Source organism: Brienomyrus brachyistius, chromosome 4 (genome assembly GCF_023856365.1).
Source record: "Brienomyrus brachyistius isolate T26 chromosome 4, BBRACH_0.4, whole genome shotgun sequence".
Lineage (NCBI taxonomy): Eukaryota > Metazoa > Chordata > Actinopteri > Osteoglossiformes > Mormyridae > Brienomyrus > Brienomyrus brachyistius.
This window is the reverse complement of record NC_064536.1, coordinates 25,414,750-25,431,510: the sequence shown is the minus strand read 5'-3', so window position 1 is coordinate 25,431,510 and position 16,761 is coordinate 25,414,750. Positions and strand designations below refer to the sequence as shown.

General features: G+C 43.0%; 2 protein-coding genes across 2 annotated transcripts in view; both read right to left on the bottom strand.

Moving 5' to 3' along the window:
• The window catches only part of LOC125739881 (NACHT, LRR and PYD domains-containing protein 12-like), a 71,737-nt gene that overhangs the window by 43,432 nt on the left and 11,544 nt on the right, over positions 1-16,761 (bottom strand). The window contains exons 2-7 of the mRNA XM_049010414.1: positions 3,709-3,793; positions 3,506-3,583; positions 3,337-3,406; positions 2,486-2,753; positions 2,285-2,326; positions 300-2,052 (exon numbers count right to left, since the gene is read on the bottom strand). Coding sequence (XP_048866371.1) covers positions 300-2,052; positions 2,285-2,326; positions 2,486-2,753; positions 3,337-3,351 — 2,078 coding nt within the window. The 5' untranslated portion in view covers positions 3,352-3,406; positions 3,506-3,583; positions 3,709-3,793. The remainder of the gene's footprint in view (positions 1-299; positions 2,053-2,284; positions 2,327-2,485; positions 2,754-3,336; positions 3,407-3,505; positions 3,584-3,708; positions 3,794-16,761) is intronic.
• On the bottom strand, positions 7,096-8,503 carry LOC125739899 (uncharacterized). The gene has a single exon (XM_049010453.1). It carries the CDS (start codon positions 8,325-8,327, stop codon positions 7,254-7,256), a length of 1,074 nt encoding a protein of 357 aa, XP_048866410.1. The 5' UTR covers positions 8,328-8,503; the 3' UTR covers positions 7,096-7,253.

The following is a 16,761-nucleotide window of genomic DNA, read 5'->3' as shown; positions in this document are numbered from 1 at the left end:
GGTTTTGGACGCCAGCCAACCCAGTGCTGTGACCCATAAGCTTGTTCTCCCTCTAAATGTGTCTGTGTCTCTCATGGAGAGTGAGAAGAGAAGCATAGCAATATACCTGTACTTGTGCACATAAAGGATCATTTCACTTGTAAACCCTCCAGATAAAAAGCCCCCTTTGTTTCTATAGCAGGTTGGGATGCTGTTCCAGTTATCAGAAGGCATAGTGAATGTTAGTGGAAATGTCACTTTTGTGTCTTTTACTACATCACTACTCTCAAGACATGTTTTTGCATCCTCTCATCACTTACAGAGCTGTCCTAGATGTCTTGACCACAGGCAGCAGCCTCCAGTGCTCATTATCTGATCTGAAGAATTTCTTCAGATCAAACACATCCAGTTCCTCATCTGACATCAGTAACACAAAGGCCAGAGCTGAATACTGTGCAGGTGAGAGGTCTGCTGCTGAAAGACTTCCTGAATTCAGGTATCTTTGTACCTCCTCTACTAGAGAATTGTCACCCAGTTCATTTAGACAATGGAACAGGTTGATGGTCCTTTCTAGAGATAAATTCTTCTTTATTTTCCCCTTGATGTATTCAGCTGTTTTCCCAATGTTATGTGAGCTGAATCTTCTCTGTCCCAGTAGCCTTTCTAACAGAGTCTTACTGGAGTCTGTTGAAAGGCCCAGGAGGAAGCGGAGGTAGAGGTCCAAGTGTCCGTTCTTGCTCTTTAATGCCTGATCCACTGCAGTCTTCAGTAGGTTAGCTGATGACTTTGACAGAAAGACATATAAAGCAGCGAGATACTCCTGGATGCTCAGATGCACAAAGCAGTAAACCTTTGTCTGATACAACCCATATTCCTCCTTAAAGACTTCTGTGCACACTCCAGAGTAAACTGAAGCTTCTCTGATGTCAAGGTCACTCTGTTCAAGATCTTTCTTGTAAAATATGAGATTGCATTTCTCAAGATTATGAAAAGCCAGTTTACCTAGTTTTAGAAGGAGGAGTCTAATATCATTAGTTTCATTCTTTTTCATCAATCCATCCTTAAGTTTCTTGTACCAGCTTGACGCAGAGATCTGGGGTCTATACTTGTTTTTAATTAATCTTGTCTGAAAGATCAGGAAGTGTGTGTACATTTCAGTCAAAGTCCTTGGAATTTCTCCACTGCCAGTTTCCCTAAAAATACTCTCAAGGACAGAGGCTGAAATCGAGCAGAACACAGGTATGTGGCACATGATGAAGAGGCTCCTTGATGATTTCACATGTTTGATAATCCTTTCAGTCAGACTCTCATCATTAATTCTCTTCCTGAAATACTCCTCCTTCTGGGCATCACTAAACCCTCGTATCTCTGTCACCTGGTCGATGCATTCAGGAGGTATCTGACTGGTTGCTGCTGGCCGGGAGGTTATCCAGAGGAGAGCAGATGGAAGCAGATTCCCCTTAATGAGGTGGGTCAACAGCACATTCAATGATGTTTTCTTTGTTACATCAAACCAGCTCTCATTGTTATGAAAATCTAGAGGAAGGCGACACTCATCAAGACCATCAAAGATGAACAAGACTTTGTACCTTAACAGCTCAGTGGATGGAATTGATTTTAGTTCTGGATCAAAGTGGTGAAGCAGTTCAGTCAGACTGAATTTACCCTCAAGCAAATTCAGGTTGCGGAAAGGAAGAGCAAATATGAAGTGAATGTCCTGGTTTGCTTTTCCTTCTGCCCAATCTAGAATAAATTTCTGCACAGAGACTGTTTTCCCGATACCTGCAACCCCTTTTGTGAGTACAGTTCTGATAGGTGTCTCACGCCCACATAAGGGTTTAAATATATCATTACACTTCACTGTAGTATCTTCTGTTCGCCTTTTCTTGGATGATGTTTCAATCTGTCTCACTTCATGTTCATCATTGACTCCTCCAGTTCCTCCTTTAGTTATATAGAGTTCTGTGTAAATCTCTTTGAGAAGTGTTGACTGTCCTTCCTTAGCTTTCCCTTCAAATACACACTCATATTTCTTCTTCAGGTTACATTTGATTCTGTGCAACATGAGTTCCCCTGAAGAAATATGGGAGGAAAATGCACAATTTCTCAAGAAGAGCCTGACCAGTATGAGAGGACTAATATAAACACACACACATGCACACACACACACACACACACACACACACACACACACACACACACACACACATGTTTTTCACTATTTCCCTGTGATGAATGAAACTTTAAGTTTCGCATTTATTTCTGAAACACAACATACATGGAGGTAATAACATAAATCTCTCACTTTTCTCCAACATGTCACCCAGCTCGCTTACTACTTGGTTACCTGAAATTAGAAAGAATTTCAAATTAATTTCTATCTTCAACATTAGTCTGTAAGAAACTGTTCATCATTTCCCATATAATGCTATATAATATACGCATTTAAGAGCTTAAAAAGATTACATTATATATGAAAATCAAGAAAGGTTAAAAATACAATTACATTTCTGCAGGTCTTCCTTCAGTCTCTCAGCAAGGTCATTCAGGGTCATATTCTTCAGGATTTCTAGTGTGACTTCAAGAGCACCAGCTTCCCTGTAGGAACTTATCATCGTGTCGGCGAGGTCTGTTCTATCCAAGTGCTTCACCTGACCCCTGGGAAGAGGCTTTAACTCATTATACTTTGTGTGACTCAGTCTCCATTTAAAGTTCTTCAGCTCTTCATCATCGAGTTTTTCCAGATTCTCCAGCAAGAGGTCGGTGAGCGAGTTCTGAGTGCGCAGAACGTGGGAGATGAGTCCATGAGATCTCACAGACCTGTTTATGGTCACTCATACACATGCACTGAACTTTCCTTTAACTGAAGTCAGTTTTCCTGCTCACTGTCTAATGTGACTGCTGAAGACACCTGCTATGATTTTCTATTACTATAGGAAAGACATGTGTGTTTATTTCTGTATTATTATTTAATCTATATTTAAGCCGGTTAGTCTGACTGATTTTAAAAATCTCTTTTAAAAGTTATAAACAGTTTAAAGTTAAGACCCAATAGAGCATATTAATAAAATAGGGTCAGAGTCAAAACAGACTGCAAACGTCATGATAAGGCAGCATCCAATATAATTATACATATTTTAGATGAAGTTACTCTGTTACAGTACGTCTGTAACATTTGCTGCAGGGCGGTACGGTATGGAAGTAGCCTGGGGACGAGCTCTGCGGAGAGGGAGTTTTTTATCTGCTACTTTCAGCAACCTTCAGCTGAAAATAGTTACTCAGCTTAAGCTTCCCTGCCTTTCAGTGTCTGGTATTTATGGACAAAATGCATCAAATGCCGAAATACTGTAGCCAAACCTCTTGGTGAGCCATTGCTTAGATGTTTATGGCTGTAAAGAAACCAGTTCCCGTGTATCACAGTCTGACCCTGTAATAAAAACCAAAAGTAATGTTAGCTTTATATTCAAAAGTCAGGTACCAGCTGTAATATCTTACAACCAAATCAAACTGGTCAGTTATTACTCACACAAGCAGTTTGCAGTGACAGGCAGAGACGTCCACTGACCATTTGGACTCATAGCTATGGGCCATATTTCACCCTGTGCTTAAGTCCAAAAAGGGTATAACCGTTTCACTGCATGTTCCTTCAGTATTCAATGGGTACTTTGGAAATGAAACTATACATGTTTCTATCAATGTATTCAGTGCTTGAAATGGGTCAGTACTCACAGGTATGCAGTACCAGCACCTCTCTGTTTGTCTCTTCAGAGTACTGGCACCTTACAGTATCTGCTGAGAGTACCGGCACCTGAGACTGAATAACAACAGAATAGAATAGAAGCTTTACTGTCACTGTACATAAAATACACAACAATACTAAGCATGCTGCTCCTGTTCAATGCAATAAAGAATCAGAAAAACAGTCAAACAAATAAATACTTGTCTGTGTATGTATATGTAAAAAACAGCCAACTAACAGAGGCAAGTAGCTGTAATATTCTTTCATTTAAGGATAAGGCGGACCCCAGAGTATGGAGGTATAATCCAACTTTATATCGAGACCACGTTGTCACCAAACATGAATACAGCCATAGATTCACTCCACCGTGTTTACCTTTGCTCAATATATTAATATTGCCCCCTACAGTCTGGGCTGATTCTTAATATAACATTCCATCATCTACTACATTCCTCCCCCCTTAAGCTAACATATCCCCCTTAACGTTTTTTTTTTTTTTAAATAAAGATATATGAACATATAAAACATAATAAAAAATAGACATCACAATACTGAACCGTATCACCACCTTAGGTTAACCAAGACAAACACAATTGTAGTTAACAATCATAGTCCTTCAAATAACTACGTTTAGTCACAGTCCTTTGTGACCGTCTGGCCGGCGTAAGTGATTTATTCGGTGGTGCCTCCATTGCTGTGCCATCCATTCCCCACTGCAGCCGGATTCCCGGATTCCGGAGCATGTCACTGTTTCAGCTGGTGGCGTAGGCCCGACCGGTGGTTCTGTAACTCTGTAACTAGGAGCTATTACGTCTCTGACTTCTGGTCTAGCCAGTACCTGGTCTACATGTCTACGCACAATCCTGCCATCGCCCAACATGACTCTGTAAGACACTGGACTAGTGACTTTCACAATAAAACCTGGTATCCACTTTGGTCCATGACTGAAATTCCTTATAAGTACTGCATCCCCCCCTTGAAAACTTCTCTCTGATCTTTGCTTGTCATGATGTCTCTTTTGTGCACCCTGCTTCCGTTGTACTTTAGTTCTAAGGTCAGGATGCACTAAGTCTAGTGTGGATCGTAATCTCCTGCCTTGTAACAGTTCAGCAGGTGATAACCCCGTGGTGGAGTGAGGGGTAATGCGGTAATTAAACAACACTCTAGATATTTTGGTAGTGATGTTCCCTTCACCTGCCTTCCTCATCAATGACTTAAATGTTTGGACAGCCCTCTCCGCACAGCCGTTCGAAGAAGCATGGTAAGGTGCCGAGGTGATGTGATCAGTACCGTTCTTCTCCATGAATTCCTTGAATTCTGCACTCAGAAAACACGAGCCATTATCTGACACAATCATCTCGGGTAGTCCCTGAGCGCTGAAACTCTTCCGTAGACATTCAATCGTATTGACTGCTGTTGCTGAGGTAACCACGTATGCATCCATCCATTTGGAATGGGCATCCACCACAATCAAAAACATATGACCCATAAAAGGTCCAGCATAATCTATGTGTAACCTCTGCCATGGTTTACTTGGCCACTCCCAAGGATGGAGAGGTGCGGGGGCTGGCAAGTTGCTATGTTCTTGGCAAGTGCTACAACCTTTCACTACTGCTTCAATATCAACATCTAACTTTGGCCACCAGAAGTAGCTTCTTGCTAATGCTTTCATTCTGGTGATGCCTGGATGTCCATAATGCAGTTGACGTAGCAATGCTTCCCACCCCGGGGGCGGTACTACCACCCGTGACCCCCACAATACACAACCATCTTGCACACTTAACTCACATTTCCTCACAACATAGGGCTGGAAAACAGGGTATGAGTTACTAGGTGGCCACCCCTGCAGGACGAACTGAACCACTCTGGACAGCACTGGGTCTTTGCGTGTCCACTGACACACTTCCTCTGCTACCACCAGTACTACCTCCTCCATCAACAACACTCGATCCTCTTGCTCTCCCTTTTCTGATAGCTGAGGCAGAGGAAGTCGGCTCAGAGCGTCAGCGTTGCCGTGGTCTTTCCCTGGTTTATACACGATCTCGTACTCATATGCTGTCAAGGTCACCGCCCATCGTTGAATACGAGGAGATGCCATTTGAGGCACTGCCTTCATCTCATTGAAGAGAGACAGTAGAGGTCTATGGTCTGTGCAAATTACAAACTTCCTTCCATATAAATATTTATGGAAGCGCTGAATGCTGAATATTACTGCCAGACCTTCCTTGTCTAGTTGTGAGTAATTGGCTTCCGCTGATGTGAGCGTCCGCGACATGAAACCGATGGGTCTCTCCTGCCCATCTGACATGCGATGTGATAGCACAGCCCCCACTCCATAAGGTGATGCATCACAGGACAGAATTAGTGGTTTCTGGCTGTCGTAATGCACTAACACATCCGACAACTGCATGAGTCTTTTAGACTCTTCAAAAGCTCTCTCTTGCTCCTCCGTCCATTCCCATTTGCTGTCTTTCCATAACAGTTTGTGCAAGGGAAAGAGCAAGGTTGACAAGTTTGGCAAAAACCTATTGTAATAATTCAGCAGGCCCAGGTACGCTCTGAGTTCTGATACATTTGCTGGCGCTGGGGCCTTCTGTATTGCCAATACCTTGTGTGGGATGGGGTGGAGCCCCGAGGCATCCACCTGGTGTCCTAGGAACTCTGCCTCCTGTTCCATGAAGGCACACTTGTTACGCTTTAAACGAAGGCCTGCCTCTCGTAGCCGTCTCAAGACCTCGTTCAACGTTTCCAGATGCTCCCGGTCACTCCGTCCTGTCAGCATAATGTCATCTAAATAAACAGCGACATTAGGGATTCCTGCAACCAGACTCTCCATCATTCGTTGGAAAATTGCTGGACTGGAGGAAACGCCGAATGGAAGGCGATTCACCTGGAAAAGCCCCTTGTGCGTGTTAATTGTGACATATGGCTTGGACCCCTCATCCAGAGTGACTTGTTGATATGCATGACTCAGGTCGAGTTTACTAAACTTTCCACCTCCTGTCAACTTCTCAAATAAGTCTTTCAATTTTGGTATCGGATACTGTTCAAGCTTGGAGACTAGGTTCACGGTGAGCTTGTAGTCTCCACAGATGCGCACAGACTTATCTGGTTTCAACACTGGCACTATTGGTGCCGCCCACTCTGAAAACTTCACTGGCTCAATTATGCCCTGTTTTGTAAGTCTTTCTAACTCACTCTCCACTTTCATTCTCATGGCGTAGGGTATTGGCCTGGGCTTGTAGAACTTTGGAGCAACGGCTTCATTTATGTATATTTTTGCTGGTGGGCCTCTCCAGGTCCCCAGTTCCTCTTTAAATACCTCTTCATTTTGTTTCAGCACCTTCTGTAAGGTCAGGCGAGGTTGCTCCATCTTATGTACCTGTACACTGTTCCAACCCAAATCCTTTAACCATCCTCTGCCTAACAGGTTTGGCCCCTTTCCTGCTACCACTACTATGCATAACTGCTTAACTATGTCCTTGTACTTTACTGTAACAACTGCCCTGCCTAGTATAGTTACTCTTTCGCCTGTTTATGTTTTCAATGTCCAAGAACAATCTTGCAGCTCCTGTGCATTTCCTGTTGTCCACAGTTTGCCACACTCTGACTTTGTCATAATTGTCACACCACATCCTGTATCCACTTCAAAATCCACTATTTTCCCATTTATCTCTAGTTGTGTGGTGATGGGGTCCACTTTTGTTATTTCCGAATCTTCCAGATTATGCATAGTAAACACTTCATCATTGCTGGCTTGCGTATCAGGTGATTCGCTCATGTGATGTGTTGACTGCCTTTTTTCCTTCCTACTCTCACTATCTACATTCTTATGCCTCCCTCCCCCCATAAATTGCTGCTTGCCTATGGGAGCTGAGGACTTGCACATCTTCTTCACATGACCTTTTTTTCCACAACCATAACATTTGTCATTTATGCCCCGACAGTTTCGTGCCCAGTGGTCACCACCACACCTATAACAAACCACTGAGGCCGCTTTGCCTTGCCCCATATTTACCTTATGCACCGACAGCGGAGAAGTATCTTTACCTATAGTACCGGCCAGTGCCATCGATTGCAATTGCAGGTCATGAACATCTCTGTTTGCCGTTTCCATGGCTTGCGCGACTGCCAAAGCTTTGTCGAAAGTTAGCTCTGGCTCCGCCAACAGCCGTCTTTGTATGTGGTCGTCTGCGATACCGCACACCAACCTGTCGCACAGCATTTCTTTTAACTTTTCTCCATAATTGCAGTGCTGTGCTAGTTCCCTTAACACCGCCACATACTCCGACACCGTCTCCGTCGCTGCCCTAATCCGAGAATTAAATTTGAATCTCTGGACTATTTCGCTGGGCTTTAGGTTGTAGTGTGACTGAAGCAGGTCCATTAAGTCCTTATATGATTTAGCACCCGGCTTGTCTGGGCTCAGCAAGTTCCTCATTAAACTGTACGTCTTGCCGCCGACCGAACTCAATAATATAGCCCTCTTACGTGCTTCATCAGCAATGCCATTAGCTTCAAAGAAATGGTCCAACATTTCGCAGTATTCTTCCCAAGCCTGAGTCTGACCGTCGAAAGCAGTAAGTGTTCCTACCATTGAAGTAGCCATTTCGCCGCATCCGTTAGCTTCTTCTAGGTGCTACTCCAGCTAAGATCCAGCGTTGCTGACACTTCACCCTATTCGTCCACTTCCCAGCGGCTGCCGAGCTCACCCGTTATCCTCGTCGCCAAATGTAATATTCTTTCATTTAAGGATAAGGCGGACCCCAGAGTATGGAGGTATAATCCAACTTTATATCGAGACCACGTTGTCACCAAACATGAATACACTTTTTAACAGCCATAGATTCACTCCGCCGTGTTTACCTTTGCTCAATATATTAATATTGCCCCCTACAGTCTGGGCTGATTCTTAATATAACACTCCATCATCTACTACAGTAGCAATAATCAATCCTCCTGAAGAATAAGATGAATAGAAATGGATCAGTATTATTAAACTGGTGTCTGTAATCACTAAAGACTAATAGTACACATGGATTATTTTTATTGTTTTCAGTGATCTTATGGCCCAAGGGAAGACACTGTCCTTGAGTCTGGAGGTGCATGTTTAGATGGACCTGCAGCACCTACCAGAGGGCAGCAGGTCAAACAAGTGGTGTGGGGGATGGGCAGAGTCTCTGAGAATGTTTGGGCTCTGGAGAGACAGGGCACTGAATAAGAAGGGGAGTACTGGTACCTGGCACTGAATAAGAAGGGGAGTACTGGCACCTAGTACTGAATAAGAAGGGGAGTACTGGTACCTGGCACTGAATAGGAAGGGGAGTACTGGCACCTAGTACTGAATAAGAAGGGGAGTACTGGTACCTGGCACTGAATAAGAAGGGGAGTACTGGCACCTGGCACTGAATAACAAGGGGAGTACTGGCACCTAGTACTGAATAAAAAGGGGAGTCCTGGTACCTGACACTGAATAACAAGGGGAGTACTGGCACCTAGTACTGAATAACAAGGGGAGTACTGGTACCTGACACTGAATAAAAAGGGGAGTACTGGCACCTAGTACTGATCAACAAGTGGAGTACTGGTACCTGACACTGAATAAGAAGGGGAGTACTGGCACCTGATACTGAATAACAAGGGGAGTACTGGCACCTGATACTGAATAATAAGGGGAGTACTGGTACCTGGTACTGAATAAGAAGGGGAGTACTGGCACCTGATACTGAATAACAAGGGGAGTACTGGCACCTAGTACTGATCAACAAGTGGAGTACTGGTACCTGACACTGAATAAGAAGGGGAGTACTGGCACCTGATACTGAATAACAAGGGGAGTACTGTCACCTGATACTGAATAATAAGGGGAGTACTGGCACCTGATACTGAATAATAAGGGGAACACCGGCAACTGATTCTGAATAACAAGAGGAGTAACAGCATGTAAAACTGAATAACAAGGAAGGTACCTGCACAAAGCTCAGAATAACAAGGGGAGTATCGGCACCTATTTTTCTCGACTTCAAGCACTGAATGCATTTCACTGCGCTAAAGGTTGTAATAACTCACAGCCGCACTTTCGTGGACGTTAACCAGTCTTTAACATACAGACACAGAGCCGTGACTGGGAGTAAAATACGGCAATCGGGTGAGAACCAGCATAAAACCAGACCTGCCATGGTGCAGACAATGTAAAACATGAACCTTTACTATAAACAGTCTAACCGATCACTGTACAAATCTGAATTAGGAGGAGATGGTGTACTTCCTAGCTGGCAAATAAAGTGAAATTGGCCCAAGTACACTCACATAATACAGCAAACAGTTAATGAATGTAATATTTATTACACAGTTAGTTCAAGAACATGGAATTTTCATACATAAAACAATTATACTGGACAGGCAATTAAAGTGAGCAAATGAAAAACGTCTTAATCAGCAAATTAGCCAATTCATTTTGGGTGAACTCAAAAAGAGTAATATAATCAGTACTCTTTCTTCACAAAAAAACAAAGCATTTTAATATATAGACGTCCTACACAGGAAGCCCTTACAGAGACCAAAGCCTTTCAAACTAGCTGCAGATCAACACACAAAAGCTAATTCATTTCTGTCGCTGCAATTAGAAAGCAGTGGTCTGCTATATATATGGCGTTTTATATTCTTACCCTAATCAACCAACACCATTGCAGTGGATTTAGAAAAAAACAGTGGTATATCAAAGGCAGGACCATGACATGCTATGCAGATACACACCCAGGGCCACTGGTCTACAGGGGAGAAGGTGGTTCCAGGAGCTGCACATCAAAGACTATCGAAGGCTTATACTCAACATTCACAATGAGTTTGCTTATGCATCATGGCCATCAGATATATTCCACATTCATTCCACGCGTCGTTTGTGCATCTACTCATGGAATTAAGGCCATGCATGTGCGAGATGCAGTACCACCAAAAATCTTGGAGGCAGATTGGTCACCTTTTGCTACAGAACTATGTGTTTATATACTGTACAGATTTAATATAAAAGTAGCATCGCATCATTTTTTTAAAGTAAATGGTCAGAAGATACAACAAATTATTTTCATACACAGGAGAAAAAATATTCTGAAGACTATTGTGTGCCTCCCTGTACAGCTTTAATGGAAGCTTAAGTTTCTTCTGCTCCCGAGCTCAATCTGAGCTAAGAAGGCATTGTCATGTGTGCAAACTATAGTACAGTGAAAGTACGATGAAATTCTTGTTTGAATGCCTTCACCAAAAACTATTGACAATTAACAAGACATTAAGTGCAACATTACAGTACATTACAATTACAGTAGGGTTTGGTTTGCGAGTTGCGTCTGAACAAACCACAGGACAGACAAGACCAAAGTGAAGATGTTTGGCCATGATGCACAGCACCACGTCTGGATAAAATGAAACAGCATATCAGCACAAACACCTCGTACACAGCACAAACACCTCATACACAGCACAAACACCTCATACACAGCACAAACACCTCATACACAGCACAAACACATCATACACAGCACAAACACCTCATACACAGCACAAACACCTCATACACAGCACAAACACCTCATACACAGCACAAACACCTCTTACACAGGACAAACACCTCATACTAACTGTCAAGCAAGGTGGTGATTTGGGCTTTTTTTACAGCCACAGGACCTGGGCACCTTGCACTCAGTGAGTCAAGCATGAACTCCCCTGTATACCTAAGCATTGTAGAGTCATATGTGTGGCCATCTGTCTGACAGGTAAAGCTCAGCCAAAAATGGGTCATGTAACAGGACAATGATCCCAAGCACACCAGCAAATCTACAACAGAATGGCTGAAACAGAAAAGGATCATTGTTGCAACAGCCCAGTCAAAGTCCAGACATAAACCCGACTGAAATACTAAAGCAATGTCATAAAGAAGAGTGGGTCAATACTCCTCCACAATAATATGAGTGATTGAATAAGCTATTGAATAATTGTACGTAGTTTTTCACACACAGCTTCTTCAGTTTGGTTTCATTTTCTTATAAATAAGAAATAAATAATAACATGCTGAACTGTTGTTTGTTTTTATATTGATCTGTGTGGGGAAATTCTCATCCTGCCTCCCGCAAACTTGCTCATTAGTTGTGAAGGGCAGCCATGCAAAATTAAATTTTTTATATATATTCTTTCAGCTTTAGAGGTCAATTGCTCTTAAAATAGGAAAGTAAATGGATAAGTTTCCATTTTGTAGTCTGTGCCGAGGCTGGTAAGACCTCCAGGAGCAGGAAGTATGTGTAACACGTACATGAAGAAAACAAGCCCTGTGTTTATTACTATTATCATATTGTAACATTCAGTAACTAATGTAACAAAGTACTGTGTAAGTAAGAATTCCTGCACAAAACAGCTTACAGAGGAACACCGAGACACCAGGCAAAGACATGGCAACATTCTTATGTGGCTAATTATGCTGATTTAATATGTATATTTTTTAACATCATTTTTACTTGGGCCTTTAGCATGTCACACTTCTAGGCCTGGAATTAAAAATCATGAACTCGTACTAAAGTAACTGATATCATATAAAATATTCTGTGTATTACCTTGAGAACTGAGCAGGAAGGCAGAGAAAACCGGTGATAGTGGCTTGGAGAGAAAAATCGCTGTTGCGACTTCCTTTTTCGAAGTTACAGGGCAGGGCAGAGCACATGAAAATAAAAGGAGGGTGGAACAGATAAGGTAAGATAAGATAACTCTTTATTGATCCCAGAACGGGGAAATGTATATTTATATCCACTCGGTGCAATATCTGTACATGTATCATCCATGCAACTGCCTACATTATATGTGCAATATGAGTAATTATGTGTGTGAGTTTTTTATTGTTTTTCTTTCTTATTTGTTTCTGTTTTGCTTTAGTAGTTTTTGGTTTGTTTTTTCCTATTGCTGTTATACTTCTCAGGCTGTTATATCAAGTACAAGTGGCATATGTACAGTGGATATTGCGCAGTGTAAAAACAATCATACATAGTGGACAGTCAGTAGGGGAATTGCATGAGGGTAATTGCACAGATGAATGACACATATACAGATGCAGCATCCATCCATCATCTTCCGTTTATCCGAGTTCGGGCCGTAGGGGCAGCAGTCTCAACAGGGAAACCCAGACTTCCCTCTCCCCGGCCACTTCATCCATTACTGCTGACACCGCACCAATCCCCCTGTCGATCTCCCGCTCCATCCTTCCCTCACTCTTGAACAAGACCCTGAGATACTTAAACTCCTCCACTTGGGGAAGGACCTCCTACCCGACCCAAAGAGAGCACTCCACCCTTTTCCGGCAGAGGACCATAGTCTCGGATTTGGAGGTGCTGATTTTCATCCCAGCCGCTTCACACTTGGCTGTGAACTGCTCCAGTGAGAGCTGAAGGTCAAGGTCCGATGAGGCCAACAGAACCACATCATCTGCAAAAAGCAGAGACCTAATCCTGAGGCCACCAAACCAGACACCCTCAACATCCTGGCTGTGCCTAGAAATTCTGTCCATAAAAGTTATGAACAGAATCGGTGACAAAGCGCAGCCCTGGCAAACTCCAACCCTCACCGGAAACGAGTCCGACTTACTGCCGACCATGCGGACCAAGCTCTGACACCGGTCATACAGGGACCGAACAGCCCTTATAAGGTAGCCTGGCACCCCATACTCCCAGAGCACTCCCCACAGGACTCACCGAGGGACGCAGTCGAATGCCTTCTCCATGTCCACAAAGCACATGTAGACTGGTTGGGCTAACTCCCACACACCCTCCAGGACCCTGCAGAGAGAATAGAGCAGGTTCACTGTTCCACGACCAGGGAGAAAACCACACTGCTCCTCCTGAATCCAAGGTTCGACTATCCAATGGACCCTCCTCTCCAGCAACCTCGAATAGACCTTACCAGGGAGACTGAGGAGTGTGATCCCCTTATAGCTGGAACACACCATCTGGTCCCCTTTCTTGAAGAGGGCTTTTTAACCACCTCAGTGACCTCCGCCCTAGAGATAGGTGAGTCCATCCCCAAGTCCCCAGACTCTGCTTCCTCATTGGAAGGCGTGTTGGTGGGATTGAGGAGGTCTTTGAAGTATTCCTTAGCACTATAAACATCCATCCATCCATTTTCCAAACTGCTTATCCTACTGGGTCGCGGGGGGTCCGGAGCCTATCCTGGAAGCAATGGGCACGAGGCAGGGAACAACCCAGGTTGGGGGGCCAGCCCATCGCAGGGCACACTCACACACCATTCACTCACACATGCACACCTACGGGCAATTTAGCAACTCCAATTAGACTCAGCATGTTTTTGGACTGTGGGGGGAAACCGGAGTACCCGGAGGAAACCCCACGACGACATGGGGAGAACATGCAAATTCCGCACACATGTGACCCAGGTGGGGACTCGAACCTGTGAGGCAACAGTGCTAACCACTGCGTCACCATGATGCCCCCACCTTTAAACTAATACTTTTAATTTAATTACAGAATTCATTTTCAGCTTTCTAGCAGATACCTGAAGGTTTTGGGGCGAAATTGATTGGTATTTGGAACACTTCACAATTTCTTCCTGTTACATCCTCTGGTTCCTCTGTAAAAGGCAGTCCAGTCCACAACTTCCAGCCTACCATTTCCCAGAAGTCTCTGCCTGTCTTCCATCTTATTGCAGCGACCTATAAAGCCAGAAGACTTTTGTTTAGGTTTTATTTGTTAGGTTTTGTATTGGAGCTCTCTGGTATTTACTGACCTCTTTTTGCTTGTATACTGGACTACGACTTGCACCTTGCCCTGTGTAACACCGTTGCTTAGAATCAAATTTATATACATTCCACCCTTACACAGGTCTTAACATTCCACCTTGTCTAAATACCCAGTTCTTCCTGAAGAAAAGCAACCCCAAAGCATGTTGCTTCCATTATCATGCTTCACTTTGGTCTTCTTTTGGTGATGCAGTGTTGTTTTTTGCCAAACATACCTTTTGGAATTGTGACCAAAAAGTTCAGCCTTGGTTTCATCGGACAATGACAAATACTGAATACTGGAGATTGCTGTCAAATGCAGTACACAATCAGTACTTGCAAGAAATTCCTGCAGCTCCTTTGGTGTTGCTGTAGGCCTCTTGGCAGCCTCCCTGTCCAGTTTTCATCTTGTCTTTTCAACAATTTTAGAGAAACATCCACTTCTCTGTAAAGTCACTGTTGTCCCATATTTTCTTCACTTCTTGATGACTGTGTTCCATGGTATATCTAATGCCATGGAATTTTTTTGTATCCTTCTACTGACTGATACCTTTCAGCAATGAGATCCCTTTGATGTTTTGTAAGTTCTATGTGAACCATGACTTTTGCTGTAGGATGCAACTGAATAAATATCAGGAAAATCCTGCTAGAACAGCTGGACTTTATTTGGGGTTAATCAGAGTCACTATAATTGTTGGCAGATGTGTACCCAAAAAATCAATGCTGTAATTAAGCCGTGCATCAACACAAAATTAGTTTAAGGGTGTGAACTCTTATGCAACCAGCTTATTGTATGTTTTTTATTTTTTACATTTTTTCACCCAAACAGATTTGTTTGTTTTTCAGTTGAATTGTACAGGATATGACTTATCGTGGCCTGTTTTTGTTACATCACAAACACCTGGCATTTTAGCAGGGGTGTGTACACTTTTTATATCCAGTGTATTGTGCTGTGCTGCTATTACAATCCATACAGTATGTAAAAATACAGGACATCCTTGCATTCACAGATCTTTCTGGGGACCTGAAAGATGGAGTCTGTCCCAGTCAGCGCCAGGCAGAAGGCAGGGCTCACCCTGGATGGGACGCCAGTCCATTGCAGGTCATATAATCAATTCTCCTATACAAACTGCAGAGAAACATAAATTTCATATTAATCCCATTAAAGCTGCTTCAAAGGTAATTAAGTACATTGGATGTTTTAATTAAACAAGTTGACAGCTGTTTTGTTAATGAATCTTAGCAGCAAACATCTCATATCAGTACAGTCATGGGCTGCTGATTTAGGGGTCTGTTCACATATTAATTATGAAATCAGTAGAGTGGATTTTCTTGATGTCTGGCTGCTTTTGCCATTTAGGTACTTTCAGAAAGTCCCATACCCCCCCGCCCCCCCCAAACCCCCCATGGCTATTTCCGGCTGCTGTAGTGGTGTGGGCGACGCGCTGGCATCTGATTGGTCCTCATTAGTGGGGTTACATACTGTAATGTACACAGCTGCCAGTTACTGTCAAGAGTAGAGTGATTGATGTCTGGGGTGTGGGGGAGGGGGGGGGGGTCAGTGGGATTAAAGAGGCTTTAATGGAAAATGTATTAATTAATTATTCACCCCCCCCCCATATAATCATCAACATCAGCCTGAAATAACTGAAGCATGTATCACACAGTCAGTGCAAAACCTAAACTTAACAGAAAGCTTAAGTTAAATCAGTATTCAGCAAGAAAGATTATGCATTTTTTCACATGCAGTGCATCACTGATAATAAAACATATTGTGAAATTAAAAAAGTATTCACCTTAGTCTTTTCAGCCAGACATAAATGATAATAAAATAAAAATTTGAAAAACAGACAGGCTGCAGTCAGAATAGCAAATCATTTCCACTATGTCCATTCTCATTGTACTTAAATATGCTCGTATAGCAAAGTTACATTTTAACTTAAATTTTGCCAAATTTCAGTTGCAGCACTTTTATTTTAGAGTAATTTTTATCACACGACATTGTGCGTTAAATGATAGCTGTACATGTGGGGACGTTAACTGAAGGAAAGCAGCGTCTCACACCCTGCGACGGACAGGAAACAAGCAGTTGCAGCAGGACGGCAGTAGGGGGCGCACGCGAGATGCTGCTCTCTCAAGTTACACACGATTAAGTAAAAATGTGTAACGTGTTGATTTTTAAATTTAATTACTTCTTTTGCCATTAATTTATGCAGTAATAAGTTCAGTTCTTTTACGCCTTTCCAGTGTTTTAATACGGGTGAGAGAGTCGGTG